The sequence below is a fragment of the Mesitornis unicolor genome, unplaced genomic scaffold, assembly GCF_000695765.1.
Source record: "Mesitornis unicolor isolate BGI_N332 unplaced genomic scaffold, ASM69576v1 scaffold21770, whole genome shotgun sequence".
NCBI classification, from domain to species: domain Eukaryota; kingdom Metazoa; phylum Chordata; class Aves; order Mesitornithiformes; family Mesitornithidae; genus Mesitornis; species Mesitornis unicolor.
In genome coordinates, this window is record NW_010160570.1 from 7232 (window position 1) to 19842 (window position 12611).

Consider the following 12611-nt stretch of genomic DNA (forward strand, 5'->3'; position numbering starts at 1 on the left):
GCAGCAGAACCTGGAAATCAGGTTTTAGGAGGGTGGGGAAGGAAGAACAGACTCTTATATGCTCTTTCCGAGCATTTCCAACAGTTGGGGCTCCACCAAGTCCAAGGTTCCAGATCATTATCGAAACATAAGATTTGCAAAGAGTGTTGGACTTCTTCTCTAAGGAGTAATTTGTGCTTGGGCATTGCATGCTGCAAATCTTGCCCAGCTTGGAAGTGATTACGGAAAATAATTCCCCACCTGTGCATTCAGCAGCCAGTGCGGTTATGGTGCTTTGGCAAAGGTTATTGCTTAGGAATGTCCTAAAAAGGCAGTAAATCTGCTTTTGGATCTCTGATCGTTATTGCTGTGCAGGAGTGAAGAAAGATTTTCCAGAATGACATATAGGGGTTTCCTAAATGAGGTGAAAAAGCAACTTCTCCCTTACCCACCAGGTTCAGCATCACATCTACAGGTCATTCTGCTGCAGGGGGGTGGTTTTGGGAGGATGTGGGTGTGCATAACCCCCACAAACGTGGTACTGATTGAAGCCATTTTAACTGCAGTTACCAAGGGTGGTGTCTTCAAGCCGTGGGAGATCTGCCCACCTCCAATTTTGCTTTTTAGCACCTAGTAATTAGGTCCAAGTGTGTGGTTATTTTGGTAAATGGGTGTTCCAGGTGAAGGTGCTAAAAGAGGGAGAGAAAGGGTTGGAGGAGACCCCGATGTTCTTGGCCATGTCTTGTGGTGGGATATGGCTTGTCACTAAACAGATAACTGCTTCCAGAGAGGGCTTGGTATCCATGAGGAGCAGAATTTGACATCAGTGGGACTGGCCAAGGAGAAAAAGCACAGGAGAGTGATCCCAGAGCTGATCCCTGGCCGGATGTGCTCTACCTGTGAGCAGTGAAGCCAGATCTGGATCTCCTCAGGTGATCCTTGTCTCCCTCTGCACCCACACACACTCAGGGTAATAGCAAAGGTTATGTTGGAGAGTATTGGTTCCAGAAACACGTTTATTTTTCAAAATGAGGTGTTCTCCAATCTCACAGGTCTTGGTATCAGCAGCTCAATGACCTTTCTCGTCTTCCTGCATCTGTTCTTAGGCAAATCCTTAATCCTGCCTGAAGCTGCCTGCTGTGCATGGCTGTATGTGAGGAGTGTTGGGTGGAAAGCTGTCCTGCTTTCGCTGGAATAAAATCAATTTTCTATTCAGGAAAGCTGCACTGTTTAGAAGACCCCAGCACTTGAGTCAATGGGAATAAAATTGATATGAGTTAATCCATACCATAAATGTCATGCTCACTATAAATTGAGGGATTTGCTGTGGACACCCTCTCTTTCCTTGTCATCTCCAGAGGGTCTCGCCCATCATTCTGCTCCCAAGGCCTACTCCCTGTTCAGCTAAGTATAACTTTATATTAATACTAGTGTCTTATTACTTTATTAAACCTGTTTTTAGTTCAACCCAGGGGTCATCTTTCCTGTTCCTGATTCCCTCTTGAGGTGGCAGGGGTCATCGGGTGACAGATCAACTGCTGAAATGAGGACAGTGGAAAGCAATGGATTCATTTTCTGTGGGAGTAAAACAGCCACATGAGCCAGAATGGGCACTGAATGGGGCTGGTGCCAGGACTTGGTAGTGGGTTTGGGCACTTTATTGTCTTGAAAGGGCACAGTTCTTTCTTATTTTATATTACTCTGCCCAAAATCAGGAAGCAGAGCTTGACTTTCAGGAAAATGCACTTTGCTGTATGCGTAGGGCCTTGCAGACTAAATTAAAACCCGGTGCTGTGTGGTCAGGAAAGGGGAAGTGTTCACACAGTGATGCAGATACAGTGTGATAAACTTCACCCTTTCCTGTGTGCTTCTGAGGAACAACCCTCATCTGACTGTCCCCAGCGGTCCCCGAGGCTGTGAGAAGTCCTGTTGGATGGCCCGGTTGTGGATCTGGTGTCCTCATGAGTCTCATAGTTTGCCAGTCTCTGAAACCAGCGGTTGTAGAAGTGCCCTTGATAATTGCATCTGCTTGAGAGGTCCCATTTTGTTACCCCTTTGCAAGAAGTTCAGAGCTTGAGGACACTTTATCTAGCAGGGATAGAAAGCAGCTCTTTCTTGTAGTTGGTTGTCATGGTTTAAGCGGTTCTGTCACCCGATGACTCTCCCCACAACCAGGGAAAGGGAATTGGGAAAATTAAAAGAGACCCCCTGGGTTGAAAGAGAAACATTTAATAAAATAATAATAGTAAAAAAAACAGTATTAACAGCAATATTTATATAAAATACATGGAATTATGCTTAGCTGATATAGTATTCACAATGAATCGGGGAGTAGGCCTTGGGGGCAGGATGACAGGCGAGACCCTCAAGAGATGACAAGCATCAAGGAAAGAGAGCTGTCCCCAGCAAGCTCCCCAGTTTATAGTGAGTGTGACATTTATGGTATGGAGTAATTTTCATTGGCCAGCTGGGTTCAACTGCCCTGGGTTTTGTTCCCCCCAGCATCTGCAGACCTTGATCACTGCATACCAATATTGGCTGAAAACTAAACTGAAGTGTCTGATCAACTTTTTTCCCACTAAATCGAGTGCTGCAGACTTCTCAAATGCAGCTTTCCTGAACAGGAAACGGATTTTGTGATTCTGTCCCAGCGAAAACATGATGTATGAACTGGGCACTTTCTTAATTTTCCCTAAAAGTGTGGCACTGCCAAATGGCTTTACCATGAAGCCAGCAAGATCCCTTTGCAGCAGGAGAATCCCAGACTGCGCTTTTCCTTGTGGGAAGAGGCACTCAGCTGCCACATGGCCCTCTTTTCTATGTCAAGCAATATTTCAGGGCAGATTATAGAGGCATCTGCCCTGTTACCAGCTCTGAGAAGTTTCCTCGGCCTTTCGGATGAGCTCCGCTGTGGTTTAGGTGTACTTTGCTGTTCAGTTTGAGGTGGAAGTCACAGGATCTGGTGGCCGAGCCAGGAGCAGCTTATTAAGGAACTAGGGTGGTTCTGAAGGCAAATATTGACCTAGAGGGTGTTTTGTGTCTGAACTGCCTGTTCAGATCAAAAAATGGCTTGGCAGCGGCTGATAAATCCACGCTCAGCTGAAGTTACACTTGCAGGAGGCTCCTGCCCTGCAGTTCATGTCTGCATTTGGGGAGAATAAGAGTGAAAAGGGTGGTGCTGCTTTCTCCTAATACTAATCCTGTTGTCTTCAGAGGTGCGTGGTGCTCTGTGGTTTGGGTTAGCAGCAGCAAGCTAACAGCAAGGCAGAGGATTAAGCATTCGAAGTCGGAGGACTTGGGGCAGGATTCCTTGCTTTGCGCTGGTGTGCAGTGTTATATTAAACAAAGAATCCCTTCTTGAGCGTGTGAGTTTGCAGCATGTTAAAACTGCAAGTAGATACTGCTTTAGTTGTTTGGTTGTTTTTTTTCTTTCCCTGAAAGAGAGCTGCAGCTTTTCAGAGCCTTTTGGCTGCTGCTCGTTGTTTCTGTCTGAGAAAGAAAAGGGAAGAGCAAGCGATTCCCACCGTACCGGCCCAGCAGCCCTGAGGTGTGTTTTGGAGGCAAGCTGACACATGCACCGTAGCTGTACATCAGCAGCAGAATATTTCGCTATAATATACTTTGAAGAGTCTCCTATGGTTCTGTATAAGTAGGCTCAGTACAGTTTTGTTGTCTAGGTCCCCCCTTTGTACCTCACATTATAATTATCTTGCAGATTAATGTTTCTACAACTTGAGAGTCTGTGGGAACATAGAAGGTGTGTGTGATACATTTTTAAATTGCTGTTTTTTTTCTAGTAGAAAAAAGCAGGGAAAGACTTGAAGCTTTGAGCTTCCAAAGCCTTGGAAACTGAAGGAGCTCTAGGACAGTGGGGAGCAGAACAGATCCATGCGTGTACTGGAAAGCAACTTGGCAGAAAAGACCTTGGGGGTCTTGGTGGGCACCAACTGCCCATGAACCAGCGACATGTCCTTGTCACAAGAAGGCAGAGAGTACCGTGGGCTGCATCAGGAGGAGCATGGAGGGAGGTGGTCCTTCCCCTCTGCTCAGCACTGGGGAGGCTACATCTGGAGCGCTGGGTCCAGTGCTGGGTTCCCCATAGAAGACACGGACGTACTGGAGGGCAGTGAGGGTGGAGAAGGGACTGGAGCATCTCTCCTGCGAGGAAAGGCTGAAGGAGCTGGGACTGCTCATCCTGGAAAAGAGAAGGCTCAGGACAGGAAAAGAAGGACCTGGGACAGGAAAAGGGAGAGAAATCTGTGTGTGAGATAATGAAATAAATATAAATTATTTGCAGAGGAAATATTATGTAGGCTTTTCTGAGCAGAGGATTTACCTGTCAAGGTAAATGAAAGCCTTTTTTGTACACCAAAAAAACACAAGGATGAGGAGTGTCTTCTGTGTCAGGAGTGGATGCACAGCTGTAATGGAGCCCAGTGTTGTGAGGGGGCATGGGAACAGCACAGTAGTGGCAAACTAATAATTAAAAATAATATCGTAATCTGTCCTCTGGCAAATTAAAATTGCTGAAAAGGTGATAGCATCCCTGTGGATGTAGTTGTTAGATGTGAAGACAAAACATGAACATCAGGTATAGTATTGGGTGAGGTGCTCTGATTTAAATCATTGCTACGCAAAGATACCAGTGAAAAAAAGCATGGTTCCCAAGCCTCGAAATTAACTAAAACACCTCAGTGAGCTGACTGTTTATTTAAGAACTAGATAGGAATGGTTCAAAAAGTATTTGTGTGGGTAGTGGTAGTTCTAGCATGTATTTGTAGTAGTTTGCTATAGCTTTGTTACCCCCTGTTTATCTGACCAGCCTTTTAAGAAGAAAACTGATCCACATTAACAAGACAAATGATCAGATCAACACTGAAACTGGAGGGTGCTGGGAGAAACCTTCCGTGTTTTAGGAGAACTCCACTCTCATGGCTTTGCTTCCTTTTCGCTCAGCCCCAACAAGGATTTCATTGTTAGCGCTCAAACAGTTTTAGATCTGATACGAAAAAGCAGCAATTCTGGCATTAGGCCCTAAAAGAACGGGAGCGGTGGTGGGTGAGGCAGGGAGAAGGTTGCAGCTTTGTTGCTCAGCTGTAAAAAGGGGCTTTCTTGCAAAATTTCCACTGACCTCATCTTTTCAGCTTGGCTTATGGGCATCATTTGCGTTGTAAAGAAATACCAGCGTTTCCTGCAGCCCTGGTGACTCAGCTGGGAAAGTTTGGGGAGGAAGGGGTAAGGTGAGGATGTTCTGCTTGCCATGGCTGGTGGACTGCAGCAGCATTGTCCTCCTCTTCTAGAGAAGTTTCATCTTAGATATAGGAATGGGCTGAAGGTTTTGCAGTGCTGGTGGTTAAAATCCCTCCACTGGATTTTGAATTTTCATTAAGTATCGGGAAATCTTAAGAGGAGAGCTTAGATTTATGTTCTGAGATGTTTTTCATCTCTTTTGGAATTTGGGTCTGAGACTCCTCTGCCAAAATAAAACAGGGAACAGATCAAAACCTGCAATGTTTTCCACTCCTAAGTGACCCTGCTTCAAAATCTTCACTTTGAATTAAAAAATACCGGGGAAGTTGTGGCTGTATCTCAGTTTATGGGGGAAAATGTGAACTTCCGTTAAGCCAGATCTTTACTCAAAGTCTTATTTTTACGTTATTATGCTTCCTTTTTTCTGCGTGGAAGCAGAAGTTCAGAAATTATAATAGACCTCTTACTGGCTGTGTTTCGTCTCTGGCCAGAACCCAGATAACCCTGAATGTTGCAATAAACCCTGCCATAGTAGTGCCAGTCAGTATTTGCTTTATAAAGTAAATATCTCCTTGAACTTGGCGCTAATGTTGAATTACTGTCATGGAGCTTTGCTAGGCCTGGCTTTATAAGACTTCCGTGAATTAACTCTACAATTATTTTTTTATTATTATTTGTGATAGCCCTTTATTAGCAAAAAGTTGTGGGTTCTTTTAGTTTCCTGCAGTTGGTCCATCTTTAGTATTTCCTATGCGCATTTCCTTTGTGTTGTGTGGTGAGAACACTGAAAATAAATAGAAAACCGTCCATGAAGTATTGAAGAGAGATAAAGACTGTGTCTGTTGTCTAAATTGCTTGCAGAAGGATAATAGAAACATTGGGGAATTATTTTGTGTAAAACATCCTATAGGAAGATCAAATTGTGATACGGAAGGTGTTTAGGCTGCACAGAACTACTTGTAAAGTTTGAGACTAGAGTTATGCAGAAGAGCAGGCCTTTACATTCTCTGAAGATGACAAATTATTAACTTTTCACGTTAACTTTTACACAGTAACAACATCACAAGGCTGGTTTTTTTGTGCACGTTTTGCTGCTGAATGCAGATGACTCATTCATTTATCAAAAAACATGGTTTATACCCGTTTGTACCCTGGCTATTCAGTCCGTGTGGTCACCCCTGCTCCCATCCCCCAGGGACTGCCCTCCTCCATCCTGAACCTCTCTGAGGGTCTCGTGGTCCTCCTGGTTTTCTCCTGGGGCTGTGGGTGCTCAGCGGTCGATGTCAACTGTGGTGGGACATCCCACCCTGCGTGCTGCATCCCTTGTCTTGAGTCTGCGTTGTTTTCACTGCGTTTGGGGCCAACGTGGCCAATCACGGTGCTCAGTAATAATAGAAAATACTAAAATAAATGATCTACTGGGCAAATCCCACCATCACATTTTATCCGTGATGGAGAATAATTAATCCAGGAGCATTGCTTCCTTCTCCATGGCTGCCCTTGCCTGGATGATGCCGTTCCAGGACAGAGAATAGGTGGACAGTCGCGCATCCATCCAGACGTATGGGATGCAGTTTTTGAGTCATATGTGTCACTATTTTTGTGCAATTGAAGGTAAGGATGGATGGAGGTTGGGGCCAAATTTTGGAGGTTGTGTCCACAGCCCCACCTTTACTGCTGCTCCCACCCCAGGACCTTTTTCTGTCCCATATTCAGTACAGAGGTGCAGTGTTGGAGGACAAAGAGGTGATGCGAGAAGGTGATGGGCACTCCATGAACTAAAGTGGTCTCATCCTTTCCCTGCATCCCTAAAAAGGGGTGGGAGGAAGAAACTCTGGTCCCTGTATGCCTGCAGGCAGGGAAATGGGAAAGAGATTTTCCTCAATGAGAAGGAAAGTTAAAGGAAGTTTCAGGAACTGCTTTAATCATCAGCACTGCCTGAAAATCCAGTGTATGCAGAGAAGAAAAAAAACCCCAAAACCTCTTGAGAATTGGTGATCCTATCCCTTTTCCTGGTATCTCACTTTGTAGAGGACCTCCCATATCTGAGCTCCAGCACAGCAGGATCTTGCATGACGTGTGTTAAACGTCTCTAAGGTTGTCTGATCCTGGTTTCATCACTTGGTGCATCTGATCACGGTAATTTTGAGGTAGAGGCAGCGTCGAGGAACGTGAGAAGAGCTGTCTGAAATTAAGGATGTCCCCTGTGCTTGGAGGTAATTGAAGGGCAGGCACCAGACATGGCTGGAGGGGAAGGAGCCAAGCAAGGTAAAGGAATTAACAAGTCCCAGCTCCGATGTGAGCTGCGTTTGATTTAATTAAAATGTACGGCTCGTAAGCTGCATGATGAAATCCAGCTGTAGCCTCCTGAAAACAGGTTGGTTTCCCTCGAGTTTCCAGATGAGTATGGATGGTGCTTCATTTTATACAGGCGTCGTCTTGTGCTGCAGGATTACAGAGGAGGGATGAGCTGTTGTAACTCTTGAGAGAATTTTTTTATGCTGTCGGTGAGGCATTAGCAGGGCATTGCTCAGTCTTTTGGTGTTATTTTCAGGACTGTACCGAGTTCTGCAGATAAAACCCATCAGCCTTCAGGGCAGCTGTCACTGGTATGCTGTGTGTTGGCCTCAATTAGGAAAACATCCTTTAGAAGGAGAGTTAATTTTAGAGGATGCAGAAATCTGTTTCCTGCAGGAAAAGGAGGGACTGTGTTTTGCTGAGATCAAGAACATTTGTGCCTGTCCTCATGGTCATTACTTCTGAAGTTAAAATTTTAATTATGCCATTATAGAAAGCTCCATCTTTACTTTCCTGGGCAGATGTTTAATAAATAACTGCTAATAACTTTCTCTGTTGCATTTCAGGCAGCAGCAACAGGCCTCAGCTATGTTGGGGGATACGTCATTAACACCTACAAGAGCTACGACAACTTTCTGCAGGACAAGTATGCTCTGCTGCCAGCCTTCATCATTATTTGCATCGCTGTGGTCATGTTCGTCATCGGGTTGATCGGCTGCTGGGCCACCTTCCGGGAGTCTCGAGTTGGCCTAGGGCTGGTGAGTGTTCTCATGGTCTTGCATGTCCTCTTCTTCACCTGGTTGCATGGTATAGGACGTGCTACGTTAGACCTTCTAAGAAAGGAACCAAAATATATATATTTATACACACTTCTCTGCTAATTTTAGTTCTCCAGATCCTGGAAATCTGTCTCTTCACACAGATCACATCATGGCAGTGCTCTGGAGACTGCCCTACATTGGACACAGATCCTGTGGAAGCGCACTCATGGTCCCAGCCATGCACACTCCTATTCTAAATTATTTTCTGGAAACTATTTTGATTGGAGAGGCAACAGCAGATAATAATAACTTACCACTATAAATTAATGTACTGTGTAATTGAATTAAAATGCTGTGGAATTCTTCCTTACAGCCTCTGTCTCTTTTAATTTCAGTTCTTGGTCATTATCCTGATTATCTTCATTGCAGAAATATCCGCTTTTGTCCTAGGATTTGTTTATAGGGAAAAGGTAAGCAAAGAATTAGCATCTCTGTAGTAACCTAAAAGTAAAGAATAGATTTTGTAGTATTCAAGCATTCCAGTAAATCCAGTTTTCTTGTGCTTCATCCTGCAATCCACAAGGCAAGTGGGAATGGGAGATGTCACTATCCAGTGTTTGGATCAGTCTTTGTTGGGAACATAAAGTTTAAACAGTAAAAATGACATAAAGTACCCATCAGGCATTGCCAAGTTGGATTAAGCAGTTGTTGATGCTCTCAAAGGAGGGCTTTTCCATCAGAGAAAACAAACTTCTCTCTAGGAACATTATTCTGGTTAAGTGCTACATGTATTTTAGCTAAAAAACTGCTTTTTAATTTTTTTTTTAATTTTTTTATCCCCCTGACTTAGTTGGGATAGAGATCTTTTGTGGTTTGCACTAGATAAAATTCTTAGCTCTCATGTTAATATGTTTTTTTTAATTCCTCTCTAAATAGGTGAAAACTGACATGCAAGGCACAACACGTGCAGTCTTTGAGAAGTATGATGGTAAAAGTCCAGAGTCTGCTGTTGTTGATTACCTGCAAAGACAGGTAAGAAAATACTTAAATTGTCCTGAGAATTATTTACAAAAGAACAAGCAAGTGCCTATCACTTTAATATTAGAGCTTTCACAAAGAATAAACCAATAAGGAGTTAATAAGTTACGAAGGGAGGTTGATTTATTATATATGCTGCTATATAGGTATCTACTGCTACTTGTTAATTGGCTCCGTGCCGAGGGCAGCTCTTACCCACTATACCTAAGAGAGGTTTAACTCAACAGTGGTGTTAATTTTCGTATATATTCATACATCCCTGTAACTGTCCTGTGTTTGGCAGCTTCATTGTTGCGGGGTGAAGAACTACAGCGACTGGACAACCATGCAGTGGTTTAATTCTACTGGTAACAACAGCGTCCCTCTGAGCTGCTGCAGGCAAGACATGACGAACTGCACGGGGCGTCTGGATCAGCCCCAGGAGCTCAATATGCAGGTGAGGATAAAGGTTTCACAGTTGGGCCGTGATCATTTTCAGCCAGCCAGAAGCAATGAGGAAAGCACATCAAGAAGGGTTTAGGGATGATTTAATCCAATTCTTTCCAGCAGTTTGTCCCTCAAACTATTTTCTTACCATCGTTTTCCTTCTGTAAAAGCTCACAGAATCACAGAATCACAGAACGTCAGGGATTGGAAGGGACCTCAAAAGCTCATCCAGTCCAATCCCCCTGCCAGAGCAGGAACACCCAGATGAGGTTACACAGGAAGGCGTCCAGGCGGGTTTTGAATGTCTCCAGAGAAGGAGACTCCACAACCTCTGTGGGCAGCCTGTTCCTCCTAGATGATGGAGGAGGAACATAGGCACCAGTCTGGATGTTTGGTCTCATTTGTCTCCTGGTGACAGTCCTCCGTTTAGTGTTGCTGCAGAGCTGTTAGCTGTGGGCACATAGTTGTTCAAACGGATTTAGGGTAGCGGAAGAGGCCCTTCTAGGATTGACCATGAATCTGGAGAATTGCAGATGAGGTTCTTCAGTCTGGAGCACAAGCCCCTAAGTTGAATTTTATCGTAACAGTTGTTGGCTTACCTGGCTCTGAGTTTTGGGGTTTTTTTTAAGTGAACTGAGCCATAAGTGGTTCTGAGGAGCAGCAAATGTCAGTGCCAAAAATGTCCCCAAACAGGAGATGAAGGACAAGCCATCAGATTTAGAAAACAGGGCTGCAGTGGTTGGTTAGACCACTACAGGGTTAGACAGCCCTACAGGGTCCTGCTTCCTTTTAAGTGTTGGAGAGGGGGAAAAAAAAAACCCCAAAACCACCCAGCTGAATTACATATTTTGATTTGTCTTCACCCATCTCTTTCATGGCAGGGCTGTGCAGATGAGCTGGAGTCTGGGCTGCAGAGCGTTATCAGCTATGCTATGCTTGTAATCCTGGGGTTTGCCATTGTAAAGGTAAATGCTTTATCTCTTCCCTCATGGAAAATAATACTGTTTATCCTTTGATCTTGGTGCTTTTGCTTCTAGCATGTCCTGTTAGCCCTACAGCCTTTTTCTGGCTCTGAAGTTGTCCCAGTCCTCTGTTTTGTTTCAACTTTCTCCATTTTATCTGCATGATGATAAGGGCAGGGATCCCAAAAGGGAGTGAGGAATTTGGGATGGTAAGTTGACAAAGAATTCATCTCAGTCATTTGATAGGAAGTATAAAAAGCTGTGTGTGCTAAAAGGCCTGGATCTATAATTCTTTATTAAAGCAACCAGCTTTTCTGTACTTAACTGGGATTTTTAGAATTGCACACCGAGATTTATTTTTAGATATAACCCAACGAATATTCCTGTGCTTGGAGACCTGGAATCAAAACAGACTAGAAATATGACTAGGAATGAAAACAGCAGGGCTATTTATGGAATCATGAGATTGAGTTAAATGAAATGTGAAACCAGATCATCTTGCAGGTGAAAACTAGATTTGAAAAGCCCTGATGTAAGCCTCCTCACAATTGACACATTGAAGAAACACCTATGCAACTTTTTGAAGATTTGACCCATAAATTTTAGCCCAGTGGTTTGTCGTTGTTCCCTGTACCTGTTCTCCAAGATGAAATGTTCCTTGTTGGCTGAGATTTGAACCGTTTAATAGCAGTAAAGTGGGGTTTTTTTCTTTAACTCCCTGCTCTCTCTAAAAGAGTGGCTGTAAGGTGACTCATTCCAGAACAATTACTGTTTAATACCCAACTCCTGAACTCGGTGCAGAAGCCGAAATCTGTCCAGATGCTGTCTCAGGACTGGGGTTTCACTTAGTTAAACTTTCGTTTTCTTAATTTTGGACCTAGCAGAGAGGTAATTGTTTGCAACACTTTATTTCATGGGCTTAAATTGCTCAGCAGTGTTGTCTCCATCATTCCTTTCCCTCTATAAAAGTGATGAGTTCTACATTCCCATTACATGCCCCATTACTATTTGTGATGAACTCTCCTGTGATCAACTACAAAAATTGCCTTAGCAGATTCTCCACTATCTTTATTTGCATATTTTATGTGCTTAAATACTTCACAGAACTCATTTGAAGTCCAGAATAGTCCCATGCTTTCACTGAAATTTTTCCCACAGTAAGATAACTAGGAATTAATGTGGATTTGTAAATTAATGGGAGAAACCAGGGAGGAAAAAGTTGAGCTGTAGCTGTTATTGAAAAGTTCCATGCAGAAAAATAACTTTCTGTATGTGTTTTCTAAGTGTTTGTTAGTATGAAAAGAACATCCTTGCTATGATGAAGAAGTTTAATGAACGTGTAGGTGTTGGGTCAGAAACAAAATACAACAGAACTAAATACCTCTCTTTCTCTTTTTCAGTTCTTTGGCATGCTGAGTGTCTGCGTGCTTACTTGCAAGAGAGAAGAGAGTGGATATCAGCCTCTTCACTCAGGCGTGTTTGCTTAATAAAATGCGAAGATCATCTTTCTTGCTTCCTGATGATAAAATAGACTTGTAAAGATGAATGCTAAAGGACGATTTATGATCTTCTTGCTGAGAATTTTATGTACCATGAAACAGAAAGAACATTGTGTATTGATTCGGGCAGGTTTCTTACGGGTGATGTGAAATGGCAATTTCCATACCTGGTGCCCTACAGTAATGTACCCTGATCTTGCATCCCACAGCTTTCTGTAATGTTTAGATTTGGATCTGTGACTTCAGGTGGTGTAATAGACTCCAGAAAGAATCTTACTTCTGCAGTTCTTTCCTGTACCCTTGAAACATGCAGAAGAAATGTTATTTTTAATCACTAAAGTTCTTGAGATCAGAGGAGGAGGCGTTTCCGTTGTCTGGAGAAACATCAGATGATTCCC

At 43.5% G+C, this 12611-nt stretch overlaps 1 protein-coding gene across 1 annotated transcript in view; it reads left to right on the forward strand.

Moving 5' to 3' along the window:
• Positions 1-12201, forward strand: part of LOC104545276 (tetraspanin-3-like) — a 13212-nt gene extending 1011 nt beyond the window's left edge. The window contains exons 2-7 of the mRNA XM_010190376.1: positions 8094-8285; positions 8684-8758; positions 9225-9320; positions 9610-9762; positions 10634-10717; positions 12115-12201. Coding sequence (XP_010188678.1) covers positions 8094-8285; positions 8684-8758; positions 9225-9320; positions 9610-9762; positions 10634-10717; positions 12115-12201 — 687 coding nt within the window. The remainder of the gene's footprint in view (positions 1-8093; positions 8286-8683; positions 8759-9224; positions 9321-9609; positions 9763-10633; positions 10718-12114) is intronic.
• Positions 12202-12611: the final 410 nt, after the last annotated feature.